Source organism: Aotus nancymaae, unplaced genomic scaffold (assembly GCF_030222135.1).
Source record: "Aotus nancymaae isolate 86718 unplaced genomic scaffold, 86718_ANA_hifiasm-v0.15.2.pri h1tg000012l, whole genome shotgun sequence".
NCBI classification, from domain to species: domain Eukaryota; kingdom Metazoa; phylum Chordata; class Mammalia; order Primates; family Aotidae; genus Aotus; species Aotus nancymaae.
Window position 1 is genome coordinate 21,440,108 of NW_026988423.1, and position 14,076 is coordinate 21,454,183.

General features: G+C 51.1%; 2 protein-coding genes and 1 long non-coding RNA gene across 13 annotated transcripts in view; 1 reads left to right on the top strand and 2 right to left on the bottom strand.

Moving 5' to 3' along the window:
• Window positions 1–2,038, bottom strand: APOA1 (apolipoprotein A1). Of its 2 annotated transcripts, none has more exons than XM_012470449.2 (4): window positions 1,906–2,038; window positions 1,601–1,657; window positions 1,257–1,413; window positions 1–661 (listed from the first exon to the last, which is right to left on the bottom strand). In XM_012470449.2, the coding sequence occupies exons 2-4, from the start codon at window positions 1,635–1,637 to the stop codon at window positions 58–60; spliced, it is 798 nt and encodes a 265-aa protein (XP_012325872.1). In that variant the 5' UTR covers window positions 1,638–1,657; window positions 1,906–2,038; the 3' UTR covers window positions 1–57. The 2 variants fall into 2 exon arrangements, with proteins under 2 accessions (XP_012325872.1, XP_012325871.1); XM_012470448.2 differs by having other exon boundaries at window positions 1,877–2,035.
• Window positions 296–6,850, top strand: LOC135274616 (uncharacterized). The gene is made up of 2 exons (XR_010342408.1): window positions 296–719; window positions 6,735–6,850. It is a non-coding gene; the product is annotated as an uncharacterized LOC135274616 (long non-coding RNA).
• Window positions 6,851–7,991: 1,141 nt separating this feature from the next.
• The window catches only part of SIK3 (SIK family kinase 3), a 249,269-nt gene continuing 243,184 nt past the window's right edge, over window positions 7,992–14,076 (bottom strand). For 9 of the 10 annotated variants that reach the window (XM_021671167.2, XM_021671161.2, XM_021671163.2 and 6 more), the window contains 4 exons: window positions 13,149–13,312; window positions 11,929–12,061; window positions 10,838–11,008; window positions 7,992–10,098 (listed from right to left, as the gene is read on the bottom strand). In XM_021671167.2, coding sequence (XP_021526842.2) covers window positions 10,851–11,008; window positions 11,929–12,061; window positions 13,149–13,312 — 455 coding nt within the window. In that variant the 3' untranslated portion in view covers window positions 7,992–10,098; window positions 10,838–10,850. The remainder of the gene's footprint in view (window positions 10,099–10,837; window positions 11,009–11,928; window positions 12,062–13,148; window positions 13,313–14,076) is intronic. The other variant, XM_021671160.2, reaches the window with a different exon arrangement.

Sequence of the window (14,076 nt, forward strand, 5' to 3'; positions counted from 1 at the left end):
TTCCCACTTTGCAAACGTTTATTCTGAGCACCGGGGAGGAAAGCGGCGACTGGCGCCTCACTGGGAGCTCAGTTTCTTGGTGTACTCCTCGAGCGCGCTCAGGAAGCTGACCTTGAAGCTCTCCAGCACGGGCAGCAGGCCCTGGCGAAGGTCGTCGAGCGCCGGCTTGGCCTTCTCGCCGAGTGCGCTCAGATGCTCGCTGGCCTTGGCGTGGTACTCGGCCAGGCTGGCGCCGCTGTTCTCCTTGAGCGCCTCGAGGCGCGTGGCCAAGCGCTGGCGCAGCTCGTCGCTGTAGGGTGCCAGTTGTGTGCGCAGCGTGTTCACGTGGGCGCGCGCGCGGTCGCGCACCTGCTCTGCCAGCGGGCTCAGCTTCTCCTGCAGATCCTGCAGCTTCTGGAGCGCGCCCTCCTGGAGCTCCGTGCGCAGCGGTTCTAACTTCTGGGAGTAGAGATTCATCTCCTCCTGCCAGTTCTTCTGGAAGTTGTCCAGGTAGGGCTGCACCTGGGCCTTCACCTCCTCCAGATCCTTGCTCATCTCCTGCCTCAGCTCCTCTGTCTCCTTTTCCAGGTTATCCCAGAACTCCTGGGTCACCGGGCCGAGCTGTTCTCGCAGCTTGTTGACAGTGGAGGTCAAGCTGTCCCAGTTGTCCAGGAGCTTCAGGCTGGAAGGGGAAACAGAGGGGTTGCGGGCTGGCCTCCCAGCGCCCCAGCCAACCTGGGGTGAGTCCTGGGCGACACCTGTCCACGAAAGTGCAGTGGCCTAGAGTTTCCAGTACACTCTCAACCAACACCTCTGCCCTGCCATGCCATGCCCCATTGTGCAGCTGCACCGAGGCACAGAGAGGGGCTAAGAAAGAGACGGAGCTGGGACTGGTGCCCAGTTCTCTGGTCTTCAAAATGGGCCCTTGAAGGACCTCACCTCTCTGCCTCCAGCACATTCTCCTCTCCCAAGACAGTCCACAGTTTTACTGGGCAGGAGCACAGGAGGTGACGAAAGGCAAGGGGGCTGCTGCACTTGTAGGCACAAGCTGGCATTGTTACCACAGATCGGGCAGCCCTGGTCTGTTCTTTGCAGGGGGCGTGGGCTGTGACCCTCCCGGGGCTCCAATTCTGGTCTCTCCATCCAGACCATTTGTGGGGCCCAGCTCGTCAAATAGTAGGTGAAGACTCACCAGTCTGGATCCAACATCTTCCCACAGGCCTCTGCCCCCTGCCCCTGCCCCTGCCCCTGCCCTCAACCCCAGGCTGGGTCCTTACTTTAGCTGTTTTCCCAAGGTGGAGGTTTCAAACTGGGACACATAGTCTCTGCCGCTGTCTTTGACTGAATCCACGTACACAGTGGCCAGGTCCTTCACTCGATCCCAAGGGCTCTGGGGGGGTTCATCTTGCTGCCAGAAATGCCTAGCCTGGCTCCCTGGGGGTGGGAGGGGAGACTCAGATCAGGCCAGCTGTGGGCAGAGATCTGAGCCAAAAGGCCAGGCTTGGAGGTGGGAGAGAGGGGGCCAGTGAGAAACCCGCTGACTCTGCCCAGGAGGGTGAGCCGAAGGGGTTTAGGGAGAAATCCCCCTGATGGTTGGTTCCCTAGGCTGGGGGACACCTACCCATCAGGAAGAGCCAGATCAGCACTGCAGCTTTCATCCTGAAGGGCTGTGGGAGACCTGGAGGAGGAGAAGGGCCTGGCTGAGTGGCGGCGGGAGGGGTGGGTCTCTAGCATGCAGAAGCCCCATGCTCCCCTACTCATTACAGCCAGGCGAGGAGAATGGGCACAGAGTGGGAGAAGACCTCAGGTTCCCAGAAGCCTGGCTTGGGGCAGAGCCTGAACCTCGATGCCTCGAGCTGGGGAGCCAGAGTCACCCGGGACAGGCAGCAGCACTCACCTCCTTCTTGGGCAGGCAGAAACACTCACCTCCTTCTCAAAGTCTAAGTAGCCAGCTCTCGCAGGGCCTATTTATGTCTTCAGCCAGGGGCTGGGCAGGGAGACAGATAAGCCCAGCCTGGGCCCTGCTGCTGCTCACTGGTCCTGGCGATGTGGAACTTAAGAGTTCAAGGATCAGCTCTGTCCCTGGGGCTGGGCAAATAGAGTGGGCAAACAGCGAGCTGCCGAGCTCCTGGGGCTGCAGGGCAGGGGTCAAGGCTTCAGTGGGGGTGGGAGGGGAGTGGCTGCAGGCTTGCAGGTCCCCGGGGTGGGATGGGGGTTCCCTGCACTCATCCCCTTCCCCTCCATGGGAGTGTGTGGGCGGTTGCCATTGTCCATTGTGCTGGCAGAGGGGAGGGGAGGGACGCTGGGGCTCCTCCACTCAGGAGACCTCCTCCCCCACCATCCTGCATTCCAGGGAGACTACATCACTCCCATCCCCCTTCCCCCACCCCTTCCTCCCACCACTGCACTTCTTTAGTCCCCAGCAGGTCCTGCAGGCCTCTCTCCAAGCCCCCCAAACTGGTAAACCTGGGGAGAGGGGAGAGCGCTCCGTGGTACCCAGACTGAGGTTTCAGAGACCTCTTGCATTTCAAAACACACTAGAGACCAATTCAGAGTTGCCAAATTTTAATTTTGTCACGTAAAGATATTGCCTGCCTCCAAAAACCCTCACCATCTACCGTGACCATCACTTCAAAAAGGAAAGACTTTAGCAAAAAAAAGAAGGGGTCATAACCTCAGAATTACATTGCAGAGTTGAAGTCCCTTAGATTGAAGACACCTTCCTTTGCATTGTTCACACACTTGATCACGCGCAGTTGGGAGGGGATCCCAGCCCTGGGGAAGCCCTGGTGTGGGGAGAAGACCCCCGGGCAAGGAAGTGGCCGGAGACCTGCTTTCTCATTTCACTCGGCCTCCATCTTGCTGGAGGAAGACAGTGGGCAAGTGATGTAATCTCTCTGAGCCTCAGTTTCCTATCTGCAAAATGGGGCAAGAATGGTCAGAGTTGTTGGAGGCCCCCGAGACAGCCCGTGAATGTAAGTGCTGTGCGTCCATTGGTGTTTGCAGCACCATCTTGTAAGGTGTCTCCGGGAAGGCCCAGACCTCCCGCAGCAGGTTACTGACAGAACCTGAGTCCTAGAGCCCGTGATGCAGGCTGAGAGGAACTGTGGGATCCCTCCAGCCTCTCCCCACGCCACGGTCTCACAGATGAAGAGACTGAAGAGCATGAAGGGACTTTGCCCAAAGGCTCTCATCTCTCAGGGAGTTAGAAGCAAGGCTGGACCTAGAACCCAGTCTCTGGACTTAGGACACATGGCAGAAATGTACCCTGCACCATCAGTCCAGGAAACTCCCTAACTCTAGAAACCAGCCTGACATCTCTCTTTACCAGACTGGGGAGTGGTCAGCCTCATGCATTTTATTTCAGAGAAGATTTCTGGAATCAAATCTAAGAAAACCTTAGATTTGATTCCCAGCTCTGCCGCTTATTAGCTGTTTGACCCTGGATGAGTTATGCTATGTAACCTCCCCACACATAGACCCTGATTGAAGATAATGATAGAACATGCCATCGCCCTGAGTTATGGCAGGAGTTACCGTGTGGATAACGCTCCCCAAAGATGCTCACATCCTTATCCTTGGAACCTGTGACTTTGCTACCTTCCATGGCAAAAAAAGATTTTGCCAGTGTGATTAAGGACCTTGAGATGGGGTGATTAGCCTGGATTCTTCAGGTGGGCCCATTGTCATCGCAGGGGTCCTTAATCATATAAGAGGGGGGCAGCGGCGTCAGAGTCAGAGGAGATGTGGGGATGGCAGCAGAGGTCAGACTTGTGACTGCTGGAAGAGGGGCATGAGGGAGGGCCATGGGCAGCCCTTCCCTAGAAGCTGCAGAAGGCAAAGGATTTTTCCCTGCAGCCTCCAGAAGGAGCACAGCTCTGCTGCCACCATGATTTTAGCCCAGTGTGACCCTTTTTGGACTTCTGGCCTCCGTAACTGTAAGATAATAAATGTATGTTGTTTTAAGCATGAAATTTGAACATATATGCAAAACTGTTAGAAAGGTACCTAGCATTTAGTAAACAGTAGCTATTCTGTTTTCTAGAATCCCAGTTTCTGGTATTCTTTCCCTTATTCCCACTACACTTGCTTTACCACACCCGAGACCTCAGCTTCTGCAGCAGGCATGAAGGCAGGAATCCCACTTTTCGCTGCTTGGCCTTGACTTGCAGTTGCTGAAATATGGGACATCTTTTCCAGGACTGAAGTGGCCCCAGATGTCTGTGGGACTGTGCAGAGAGGGAGGTGGCCTTAGTGAACCATCAGCCTGGGCTGCCTATTTGGCCATCCCAGCTGCCTGGGAAGTAGGAAAGTGGGAAGGTGGCTGGTCTCCTGCGGGGACAGCTCACAGATTTCTCAGGCCAAGAGAGCATCCTTTCTTTTGGGGGTTAGAGTCTATCCCAGCCAGCACATGGGGAAATCTCAGAAGCTTACTGGTTGGACTCCAAGATACTTGCCACTGTTTTTTGTCTTTTGTTTTTTGAGGCAGAGTCTCACTCTTGTCACCCAGGCTGGAGTGCAGTGGCGCAATCTCGGCTCACTGCAACCTCCGCTTCCTGGGTTCAAGCCATTCTCCTGCCTCAGTCTCCCAAGTAGCTGGGATTATAGGAATGCACCACCATGCCCAGCAAATTTTTTTGTATTTTTAGTAGAGACAGGGTTTCACCACATTGCCCAGGCTGGTCTCAAACTCTTGACCTTGTGATCCGCCCGCCTTGGCCTCCCAAAGTGCTGGGATTACAGGTGTGAGCCACCGCGCCTGGCCCTACTTGCCAGTGTTTTACCCTTTTCTTTGGTTTGTTACTCAAATGATTGTTATGGCTAAACCTAATATTTAACATTTGCACAGTTCTTTAGTGGCCAAAGCACTTTCACAACTTAGAATGTCCCTGTAAAGCTGGAGGCCAGATTTTACCTTTGTCATTTCGCCTGTGGGAAAATAGCAGCTCAGAGCTGCCCTGCATCCTTCAGCTGTTTCTATTTAGCACTGGCAGGGGTGGGAATTGGGGAGGCCTGGCTTCTGGTTCTTTGAGTGTGGCCTTGCACCCTTGCAAAGCCTGCAGCCTTTGCAGTCTGTTCAGGGACTGCTCAATTTCCTGGCTCAGGGACTGCAAGGCATCAGGATAGGGGGTGCTATTGAACAGCATCTTACCAAGCAGGGAGTTTTTTGTTTTTATTTTTGTTTTTGTTTTTTTTGAGACAGAATTTTGCTCTTGTTGCCCAGGCTGGAGTGCAATGGCACGATCTTGGCTCAATGCAACCTCCGTCTCCTGGGTTCAAGCGATTCTGCTACCTCAGACTCCTGAGTGGCTGGGATTACAGGCATATGCCACCACGCCCGGCTAATTTTGTATTTTTAGTAGAGACAGGGTTTCTCCATGCTGGTCAGGCTGGTCTTGAATTCCCAACCTCAGGTGATTTGCCTGCCTTGGTCTCCCAAAGTGCTGGGATTACAGGTGTGAGCCACTGTCCTTTTTTTAAATATACTTATTCACCAGGAATGAAATTCACTTCATTTCATTGCAAGGTATTTGGCTGAAACTAGACCAAAGCCCATTTACTGATATCTTGGAAAGAAAGGAAGTCTTTCTGGATAGATCCTATGGAAAAACTAACCACCACCAGCAACTGGGCTCATGACAGACTCAGACTCAGGGTCTCGCCAGGCGCTGCTTGAGGCGCTAAGTGCCCATGGGTTGGGATGTTTAGTGGCTGCGGGGCCCCCATGGTAGGCCCCTATTTCCACCCACTTCTTTCCCTCATCTTGGGAGCCTTCACTGCTCCTGACCTGGTCACCAAGTCCTGGCCCTGGATGCCCTGAAGTGTGGGAGTGTTGGCAGCTACTGCAAGAGTGGATTTTGCACAGAAAGATTAGCGACTCTTTTCACAATTTATGCCCCAACATACTGGCCAGTCTGCACTGGGAGGACTCTGTCCCCTGCTAGGTCTGGCACATAACAGACACTCGCCAAACATCTGCTCAGTGAATGGCACTGGCACGCTAAACAGAGGGTCACCAGCCTGGTCATAGGGAGGCGTGGTCCTGGGAGGGGAGGCAGCCACATACCAGCCCCTGCTCAGAACACTTCTTCTGGGAGCACGTGGCATGGGCCAGAATGAGACTCAGGGAGGGGAGGTGCCGACTAAGCAGGGGAGACAGGACCCCTAGCCCCAGTATTTCTTATTTGGCAATTTTGCTGCAGCTCTTGTGATAGAGCCCCAGGTTAGACCCTTGGGCGGGGCACTGTCACCAACTAAGCAAGATTCTCTCCTGCCCTCCTGCTTAGGGGACTAAGGCCAGGACAGAGCTCATCTTTGACCAGCAGGAGGGAGGCACAGTAGCCCTCTGAATTCTTGATCTTTGCAGCTGGTGTGGGGTGGGGGCCGGCACAAAGTCAGAAAGAAAACCGGGTAGGAATCTGTCAGCACGGTTCCTGTTTTCTGGAGCTGAGCTCTCCAGTCTGTATCCAGGAGCCAGTGCTCTGCTTCCTCCAGAATCTCACCCTACCCTTGGTCCAAAGGCACCCTGCCTGATTTTAGGAGGGAGTGGCACTTATTGCAACAGGTGCTACAATTTGTTGGATGGCATCTGGGTGTGATCACTGTTTGGGTCTAGAGACTCACTTAGTCTTGCATGAGAGCATATACAGACTCAGGAGTTTCAGAAGACCCTCCTTGAGAAGGCTTTTTTCTATTCTAATTTAAATGGCTCTGCAGCCCCACATGGACTTGAAGTCTTTCTTTTTTCTTTGCAGGAGTGCAGTGGTGCGATCGTGGCTCACTCACTGCAGCCTCAAACTCCTGGGCTCACACGATTCGTCAGCCTCAGCCTCCTGAGCAGCTGGGACTACAGGCATGTGCCACCAGCCTGGTTAAGTTTATTTTTTTGTAGAGGTGGGGTCTTGCTATGTTTCCTAGGCTGGACTCGAACCCCTGGGCTTACATAATTCTCCTGCTTCAGCCTCCTGAGCAGCTGGGATTATAGGCACATGCCACTATGCCCAGCTTCAAAGGCTTTCTAAATTCCCTCTCATTCTTCCTTCTGTGAACTCAGATGGTGTTTCCAGCTTCAGTGAGTTTTCTTCATAGAAGACCTTCAACCAGCTGTCTCTTACCCATGCCTGGGACCTTGCTGGAAACTCTACCCTGCCCTTTGGAGTTCAGGTGTAGAAAAAGGAGAAAAACATAGGAAAATTCACCCCTAGCCTCTTTTTTTTTTTTTTTTTTTTTTTAAAGATTCTTCCTGTTGCCCAGGCTGGAGTATAGGAGTATAGTGGCATATTCTTGGCTTGCTGCAACCTCCTCCTCCTGGGTTCATGCCATTCTCCTGCCTCAGCCTCCCAAGTAGCTGGGACTCAGGCATATGCCACCATGCCTGGCTAATTTTTGTATTTTTAGTAGAGACAGGGTTTCACCACATCGACCAGGCTGGTATTGAACTCCTGACCTCAAGTGATCCACCTGCCTCGGCCTCCCAAAGTGCTGGGATTACAGGTGTGAGCCACCACGCCTGGCCCGTCCCTTTCTTTCCAAATATTTATTTAGCTATACTCTCACTAGGCCAACAAGGGTCACATCTTAAAGGGTCCAGCCTGTGTCCACTCTTTAAGGATCCTTCCCTGTACTCTTTGAAAGTGCCCTTTCAAGGAAGCTGTCTTCCACCTGGCTCAGCAAATTCAAATGCTCCCTTCTGACAGGGCAGAGTCCTAGCTGGGTGCCTAGGGACACAGTGTGAAGCGGAGTTCAGGCATCTAGAGAATGCGAGTTTCATAAGGTGAGATGAGATCATGAATCATTCAAAGCCCCACCCTAAGCCTGGGAGACCTCTCCAGCCTCCGCTGCTCCAGCTCCCACCTACCTGAGCCTTCTCCCAACTAGACTCCGAAGCACAAATACTCTATCAGCCTAAGAACAGAGTCAGGCTCCTATCTACACAACCTCCTGCTGTCCCACTAAGTAACCAAGTTGTAGATAAGTGCCTCACAAAAGGAAGGACAAAAAGTCTTAGCAACTTGAGTCTGGAGATTTTTTTTAATCCTTTTTAGTTCAACATAAAATGAGAAAGAAAAAAATACTTCTGACATTTTCAGAGAACAGAAATAGGAAAGTATGTTCATATACATTCAACATATACTGCGCATATTGGTTACTACAATACAAAGCAATGAGTTTTTTTTAAAATGTAGTTTGCAAGATGGCACGGTTAGTAGACTCACTGGCTTTCATCTGGTGTTGCTGGAGGGTGCAGTCTGCTCTCCCATACATACAGTACCATGTAAACAGATCAGGCTGAATGCGTGGTGGTAGTAGGGCAAGTCGGGGGCATAAGAGTTGGAACAAGCCCAGAGAAGTCAAACAACAGCTTTTAGGGCTTTCTTAGTAAGCCCCCTTCTGGTGAGTAGTTGGTGACCCCACCAAGTAGAGGGGAGACTGGGGACCATGGAAACACGGGACTGCTCCCAGGAAAGGCTCTTGCACTGCAGAATTCCACTCAAGGGATATTGGGTCCAGGAGCTGAGCTGCCAGTATCAGTGGAGAAGGACATGGTGCATGGGGATCCCACCAGCAACATCAGGATGGCCATGCCAGGCACCCGCTTTCCTCTGTGCAAATTCAGGATGAAAGACTAGGAGGGGACTCGGGAATTCTTGTTCTCCTTTCCCAGAAAGAAAAAGGATGGAGAGTCAGAGTATTCAAGGTCTCTCTCTTGTTTTGAAGATCAGAAGGAGATAACCCAGACCCTCTCTCAGCCCCAGCCAGCAGAGAAGACTTTGGTTTCTAACAATGAAGAGAAATAAAGATAACACAAACAATAGCTATTGCGTATGCACTGCTTCAACTGGGGAAAGGCGATCACTGCATCTGTCACTGGCACAAGTAAGAGCGGCTCACAATTACAATGCCTAAAGGAAATACTTTGAACAAAAGGTGCAAGTCACAATTCAAATAGAACAGAATCTGGTTAAACATTTCTCTTTTAAACAAAAATTCCTTTTGTCTTTATTTATTAATAATGATAATAACAATAATATCAACATTTACCAAAAACAATTTCTACATGATCAAGAATTAATACAGGGGCTGAGGGTGCCCAGTGGGGGAGGAGGTGAGGAGAGAGGCAGGGCCCGAGGCGACCTCCTGCACTTCTTGCCTGTGACAAAGAGGCTGAAAGGGGAGAGCATATATATATATTATATATTATATATATACACACATACATATATAATATATATGGAGAAACAATTCTTTTTATAGACAATATAAAATGAGAATGAAAGATGCCACAGAAAGCATAGTGCACTGCTGTTGGGTCTTCAGTCCATGGATAAAACCAGCAGGATGATCAAGGCAACCAACTTTCCAGGTTACAAGAGGGGAGCTGAGATACCCACCAAAAGCAAGGGCTCGAATCGAGACATTCTGACTGGCAGACCATCTACGCCAGGTCATTCTCAGCCTCCATGCTAAACTCTTCATATGATCTTGGCTGGGACAGACATGTTTTTCTGTGGAGCCCAGCAGTAAAGACCTCTCTAGGTTCCAGGCTTGGGGGTTTCTCTTTTTGTTCTCTAAGTGCCAGAAGCCGTCACCCTTCCTCTCTCCCTTTGCCTGCCATGAGGATTCCAGAGGACGGCATCCTCTAGTACTTGCTTTTGCAGAAGAGCAATGCAGGGGGATGGAGGCTGATGAAGGCTAGGGAGGGAGTGGCCCTGAGGCCCCTGGCCTCTGATCTAACTGCTTTGCTCTCCTGTTTCAAAAAAGGAAAGAAAGAAAGAGAGAGAGAGAGAGAAGAAAGCAAATCACCTCCAGAAGAAAACATACCAAAACCAAAACAAAACACAAACCCCCAAACGGAACAACAAAACCACCAACTCAAATATACTTTCACAAAAGATGGAGAACACGGATTTCCTGTTTATTTCCTTGGTGACTTGGTCATACAAGCAAACATGGCAAAACCCTCTCAGAACCCAAAAGAACAGCACACGGATGAACCAAATGTGAGGAGAGGAGCTGTGATATTCTGGGTGGAGAGAAACACAAGGGCAATTTGGCGCAGCGCTGCTAGATACTGTGGGTTTTCAATCAACCTCTTCATTCCCAAGCTGTACACACAACCTGCAATAAAGCAGACACAGAGAATTAGTTTGAAAAGAGAACGACTCAAATTTCCATTTAAAACTTAAAAAAAACCTCAGTGGGCTCCCTTTCCCTCTGCGGCTTGCCACACTGAGGTGCTGATGTGGATTTGCCCAGCAGCTTTCCTCTCACCAGGTCTCTTCTGTCAAGGATTTCCCGGATACAACCAATGGTGCCTACTGTGTACTCTTTGCCTTATTCCAGCCAAACGAGCTGATGTCCCCATTTCCTACCATGGGCCTCTCATCACACATTGCCCCAGTCTGGAATGTCCTGCCACTTGCTTCTGTACGGCCTTAAAAAAAATATGGCTAGACATGTTTTCTTGCCAGGTTTTGTCTTTCAGGACTGAGTTTAAGGACTTCCTCCTTTCCTTGTTATGTTGGCCAGAGGTCACCTCCATCCTTTGGAGCCATAGCTCACTTCTGTCTCTATGAAGGCGACAGCACCTGTAACACGAGGCAGGGCTTGTATCTTACTCCCAGAACTGAACTGAGAGACTATGTCTAGCATTTCTTCTGCATACCCCCATCCCTATCCCGTGCCCTAAAACTAGCAGGGCACTTAATGAAAAGCAGGAAACTGTGAAGCCACGAGGGGAGGCGTGGCGTTATCGATTGCACTGGCCACCACAACACACAGGCTGAAGCTCCTGACGGGATCAGGAGCGGGCACTGGGCCACAGGGCTGGTTTGGCCCTGGCCAGGGTGACACTCACTCTCTGTTTCTTGTCACACGCCTGCCTGCTCCATGCTGAAGGAGACTTCGGGGTGCTTGTAGCTGAGCAGAATGTCTGTAATACAGGTAGATGGATAGCAAGAGGAGTTTAAATGCTGGCTGCCATCACTCAGGTCTGGGTGCTCATGACCTCCCAGGCTTGCCCTACATTCTGCAAGACCAAAAAGAATATATGAGGTTGGCAGGGAACTGGGGCTAAGAGCGCAAGGGGGAGAGAGAGGAGGAATTGAAGGCAACCTGTCTGAGCATCCCAGAGCCTGACTGGCAGCCCTGAATTCTAGCTCACAGCAGGCCCTCATGGTGCTGAGTCACGATGGGCGGGGGCCAAGATTCTTCTTGTATTCTCCTCTGCCTGTTCCGTTTTTTCCCTTTTCCTTTACCCTTTCCCATCCTTAAGTAAGATCAACTACTGTAGTATGAGAGAAGATAGAGGACTCCTTCAGAAAGGATCACCTCTTAAAGGCTGAAAGGGACAATAATTTTACTGCCTGCAGGTACCCGTTCCTGGGCACTGTCAGTGTTCCGACATTGTGCTAAGCACTTATACTCACTAAGCCAGCCTGCCGTCACAGCACAACGTAGGATAAAGGCTCTATCATTTTTGCCACTTTACAGATGAGGATCTTGGGGTCCAGAAAAGCCAAGTCCCTTGCCTGCAGAGTCTGAAAAGGACAGCCTTGGGACTGACGACAGACCTGTGCCGCCCAGGGCCTATGCCTAGTATTTGTTAGGACACCCTCCCTTGACTGGCTCCAAGGAGAGGTAGAAATGTTCCATCAGGACCTGATGCCCTCTAAGCAGAGCTAGAAAGAGTTGTTGAAGACATATCGTCACAAAGATCAGAGACGGGAATATGAGAGCCCTGTGCCATCTGGCTAGAAGCCACACCTCCTTTACACACCGCACTCAGGGAAAGACTTGTGGGGAAAGGGGCTGTGTCCAGAACCTATGGGATGCTGTGGCTCCACCTCCCCATGAGCTCTTCCTGCAGAAGAGGGGCACAGTCACGTAAGATGGTGGGAGGCCCCTCCAGGAACATCTCTGGAGTGCCCCAGGCAGAAAGCTCCTCACCCTCATTTTCCCCATCCTGAAACTGCTGACTGCCCATGAGCGAAGACTGGCTGAGAACTGCATCCGACATCCGGGCAGAACTAAGTGCTTTCCCAGCCACGAGACTCATTCCTGGCAAGTTATCCAGCTGTACCTGCAGAAATCAGTTAGGAGAAGATGTAAGCACACCAGAGACTGCACCACTCTCAGGCAACAGACAGCCTGGGGCCCTGCTCCCAGACTCCTTCCTCTACAGCACAACCCAAAGGGGGAGCTCCATAGCAACAGCGTGGTTTTGCCCACGGGGTGGGGGAAGTGGGGTGGGACGAATGTGGCAAATCTCAGCTGGTGGTGACATCTTGACACTTACATGGCCTTCTAAAACCAGGTTTCTGACCTATCCCCATCACCACTGGGACTTTATCTTAGAACAGCACCATCTAGTCACACTGTGCAATGATGGAAATGTTCTCTGTCTGTCCTGTCCAACATGGTAACCACTAGCCACAGGTAGCTACAGAGCACTTTAAGTGTGGCTGGTATGACTGAAGAACTGAATTACTTGTTTTTCATTTTAATTGGTTTAGATTTGAATAGCCACATGTGGCTAGCTACTAGACTAGCGCCACTCTAGGAAAGCAAAACTTTGCTGAGTACTATGTAGAAAAAGAACCAGAGGCCTATAGGCTCATTTGGGGCCTGAGTTTAGACTGAGAAGAGGTTTAATAACCAAAACTATAGGGAACAGATGGCAACTATTTCTGATTTCATGGTCTAAAATTTGGAGCATAGATTCTACTGGAATTAAGGGTTGGTCTGTTAGGGTGACTCAAAGAAATGCTCTCAAGGCGGGCAGATCACTTGAGGCCAAAAGTTAGAGATGAGCCTGGCCAACATGGTGAAACCCCATAACTACTAAAAATACAAGAATCAGCCAGGTGTGGTGGCAAGCACCTGTAGTCCCAGCTACTCAGGAGGCTGAGGCACAAGAATCACTTGAACTGGGGAGACGGAAGTTGCAGTGAGCTGAGATCATGCCACTGTACTCCAGCCTGGGCGACAGAGTGAGACTCCATCTCAAAAAACAAACAAAAAAGAAATGCTCCCCACAGTTTCCAGAAAGGCTGGATGCTGAGTGAGGAGAGCGGCCAAGAGAGGCTACCCCGCATCACTATGCTCTGCTTCAAGGCTGGAAACAGATGGGAGGATCCACCTCTGCACAGCAGGAGGGACCAACATACATAAGCATCGTCGCTGTTCTGGATGGTGTGGTGTCTCTGGAGGGCCCGGGGCCTGTGCTGCTCGTGGACGGAGGGGCGTGCTGGGTACCCGAGCCCGTTGTGATCCTGCAGCTCCACTGCTTGTCCTGGAGAACTTCTATCCATGCAGTTCCCTATGACAGGCTCTGAGGAGACACAGCAGAAGAGTCAGTGGGGCTGAACTTCTCCCAGCACTGGAAACCCCCATCCAAGAGATGTCTTGCAAGGGACAATGGGCAAGGCTGAGGAGACCAAGTACACTAAGCACTAATCCTCACTCAGTGGTCATGGCTTAGAGCCCACCACCAGCAAAGATAAGCTGCTACAGCAAAGATAGCCTCTTTAGGAGGGGACCACACCCTTAGGGAAAAAAATCCCACGCGGAGGCATGGCTGGACCCCACTGAACCTTCTCTTCTTTCGTTTCTCTGTTGCATTAACAATGATAGATTCCCAAACACAGATGCACATGAGAATTACTCTCATGAAATTCTTTTGCTTTCAGGAAGCTCTAGCCTGGGAGGATGTGTCTGTTCTGTGGCTGCCTCCTCTCTCCTCCCCTGGTGACCTCAGTGTACCACACTGCTCCTCTCCTTTCTACTTCTCTAACTGCTGCTTCTGACTCCTTCGATGGCATCTCCACCCTTTCTAAGCAAGCACTCTCTACATTTTTGTCCTTGACCTTCTGTCTCCCCACACTTACTTTGGCAACATCATCTATTTTCATGGGCATACTGCCTTTATGTAAAGAATTACTGAAGTGCTCCTTTAAACCCCAGATCCGTATTTCCAGCTATTTACTAGGTATCTTTCCCTGGATATCTAACCAGCATGTAACACTTACCATGTCCAATTCCAGACCCATCAACTGCCCCTATAACCTGCTACTCTTTCACACGTCGTGGTTTTGA

Bases quoted from the DNA above. Each gene is read 5' to 3' on its own strand.
- APOA1 (XM_012470449.2), bottom strand. From the start codon at position 1,637: ATGAAAGCTGCAGTGCTGATCTGGCTCTTCCTGATGG. The intron at 1,414-1,600 runs GTAGGTGTCCCC...TCCCACCCCCAG, and splicing joins GATCTGGCTCTTCCTGATGG to GGAGCCAGGCTAGGCATTTC. The intron at 662-1,256 runs GTAAGGACCCAG...TTCCCCTTCCAG, and splicing joins ACCTTGGGAAAACAGCTAAA to CCTGAAGCTCCTGGACAACT.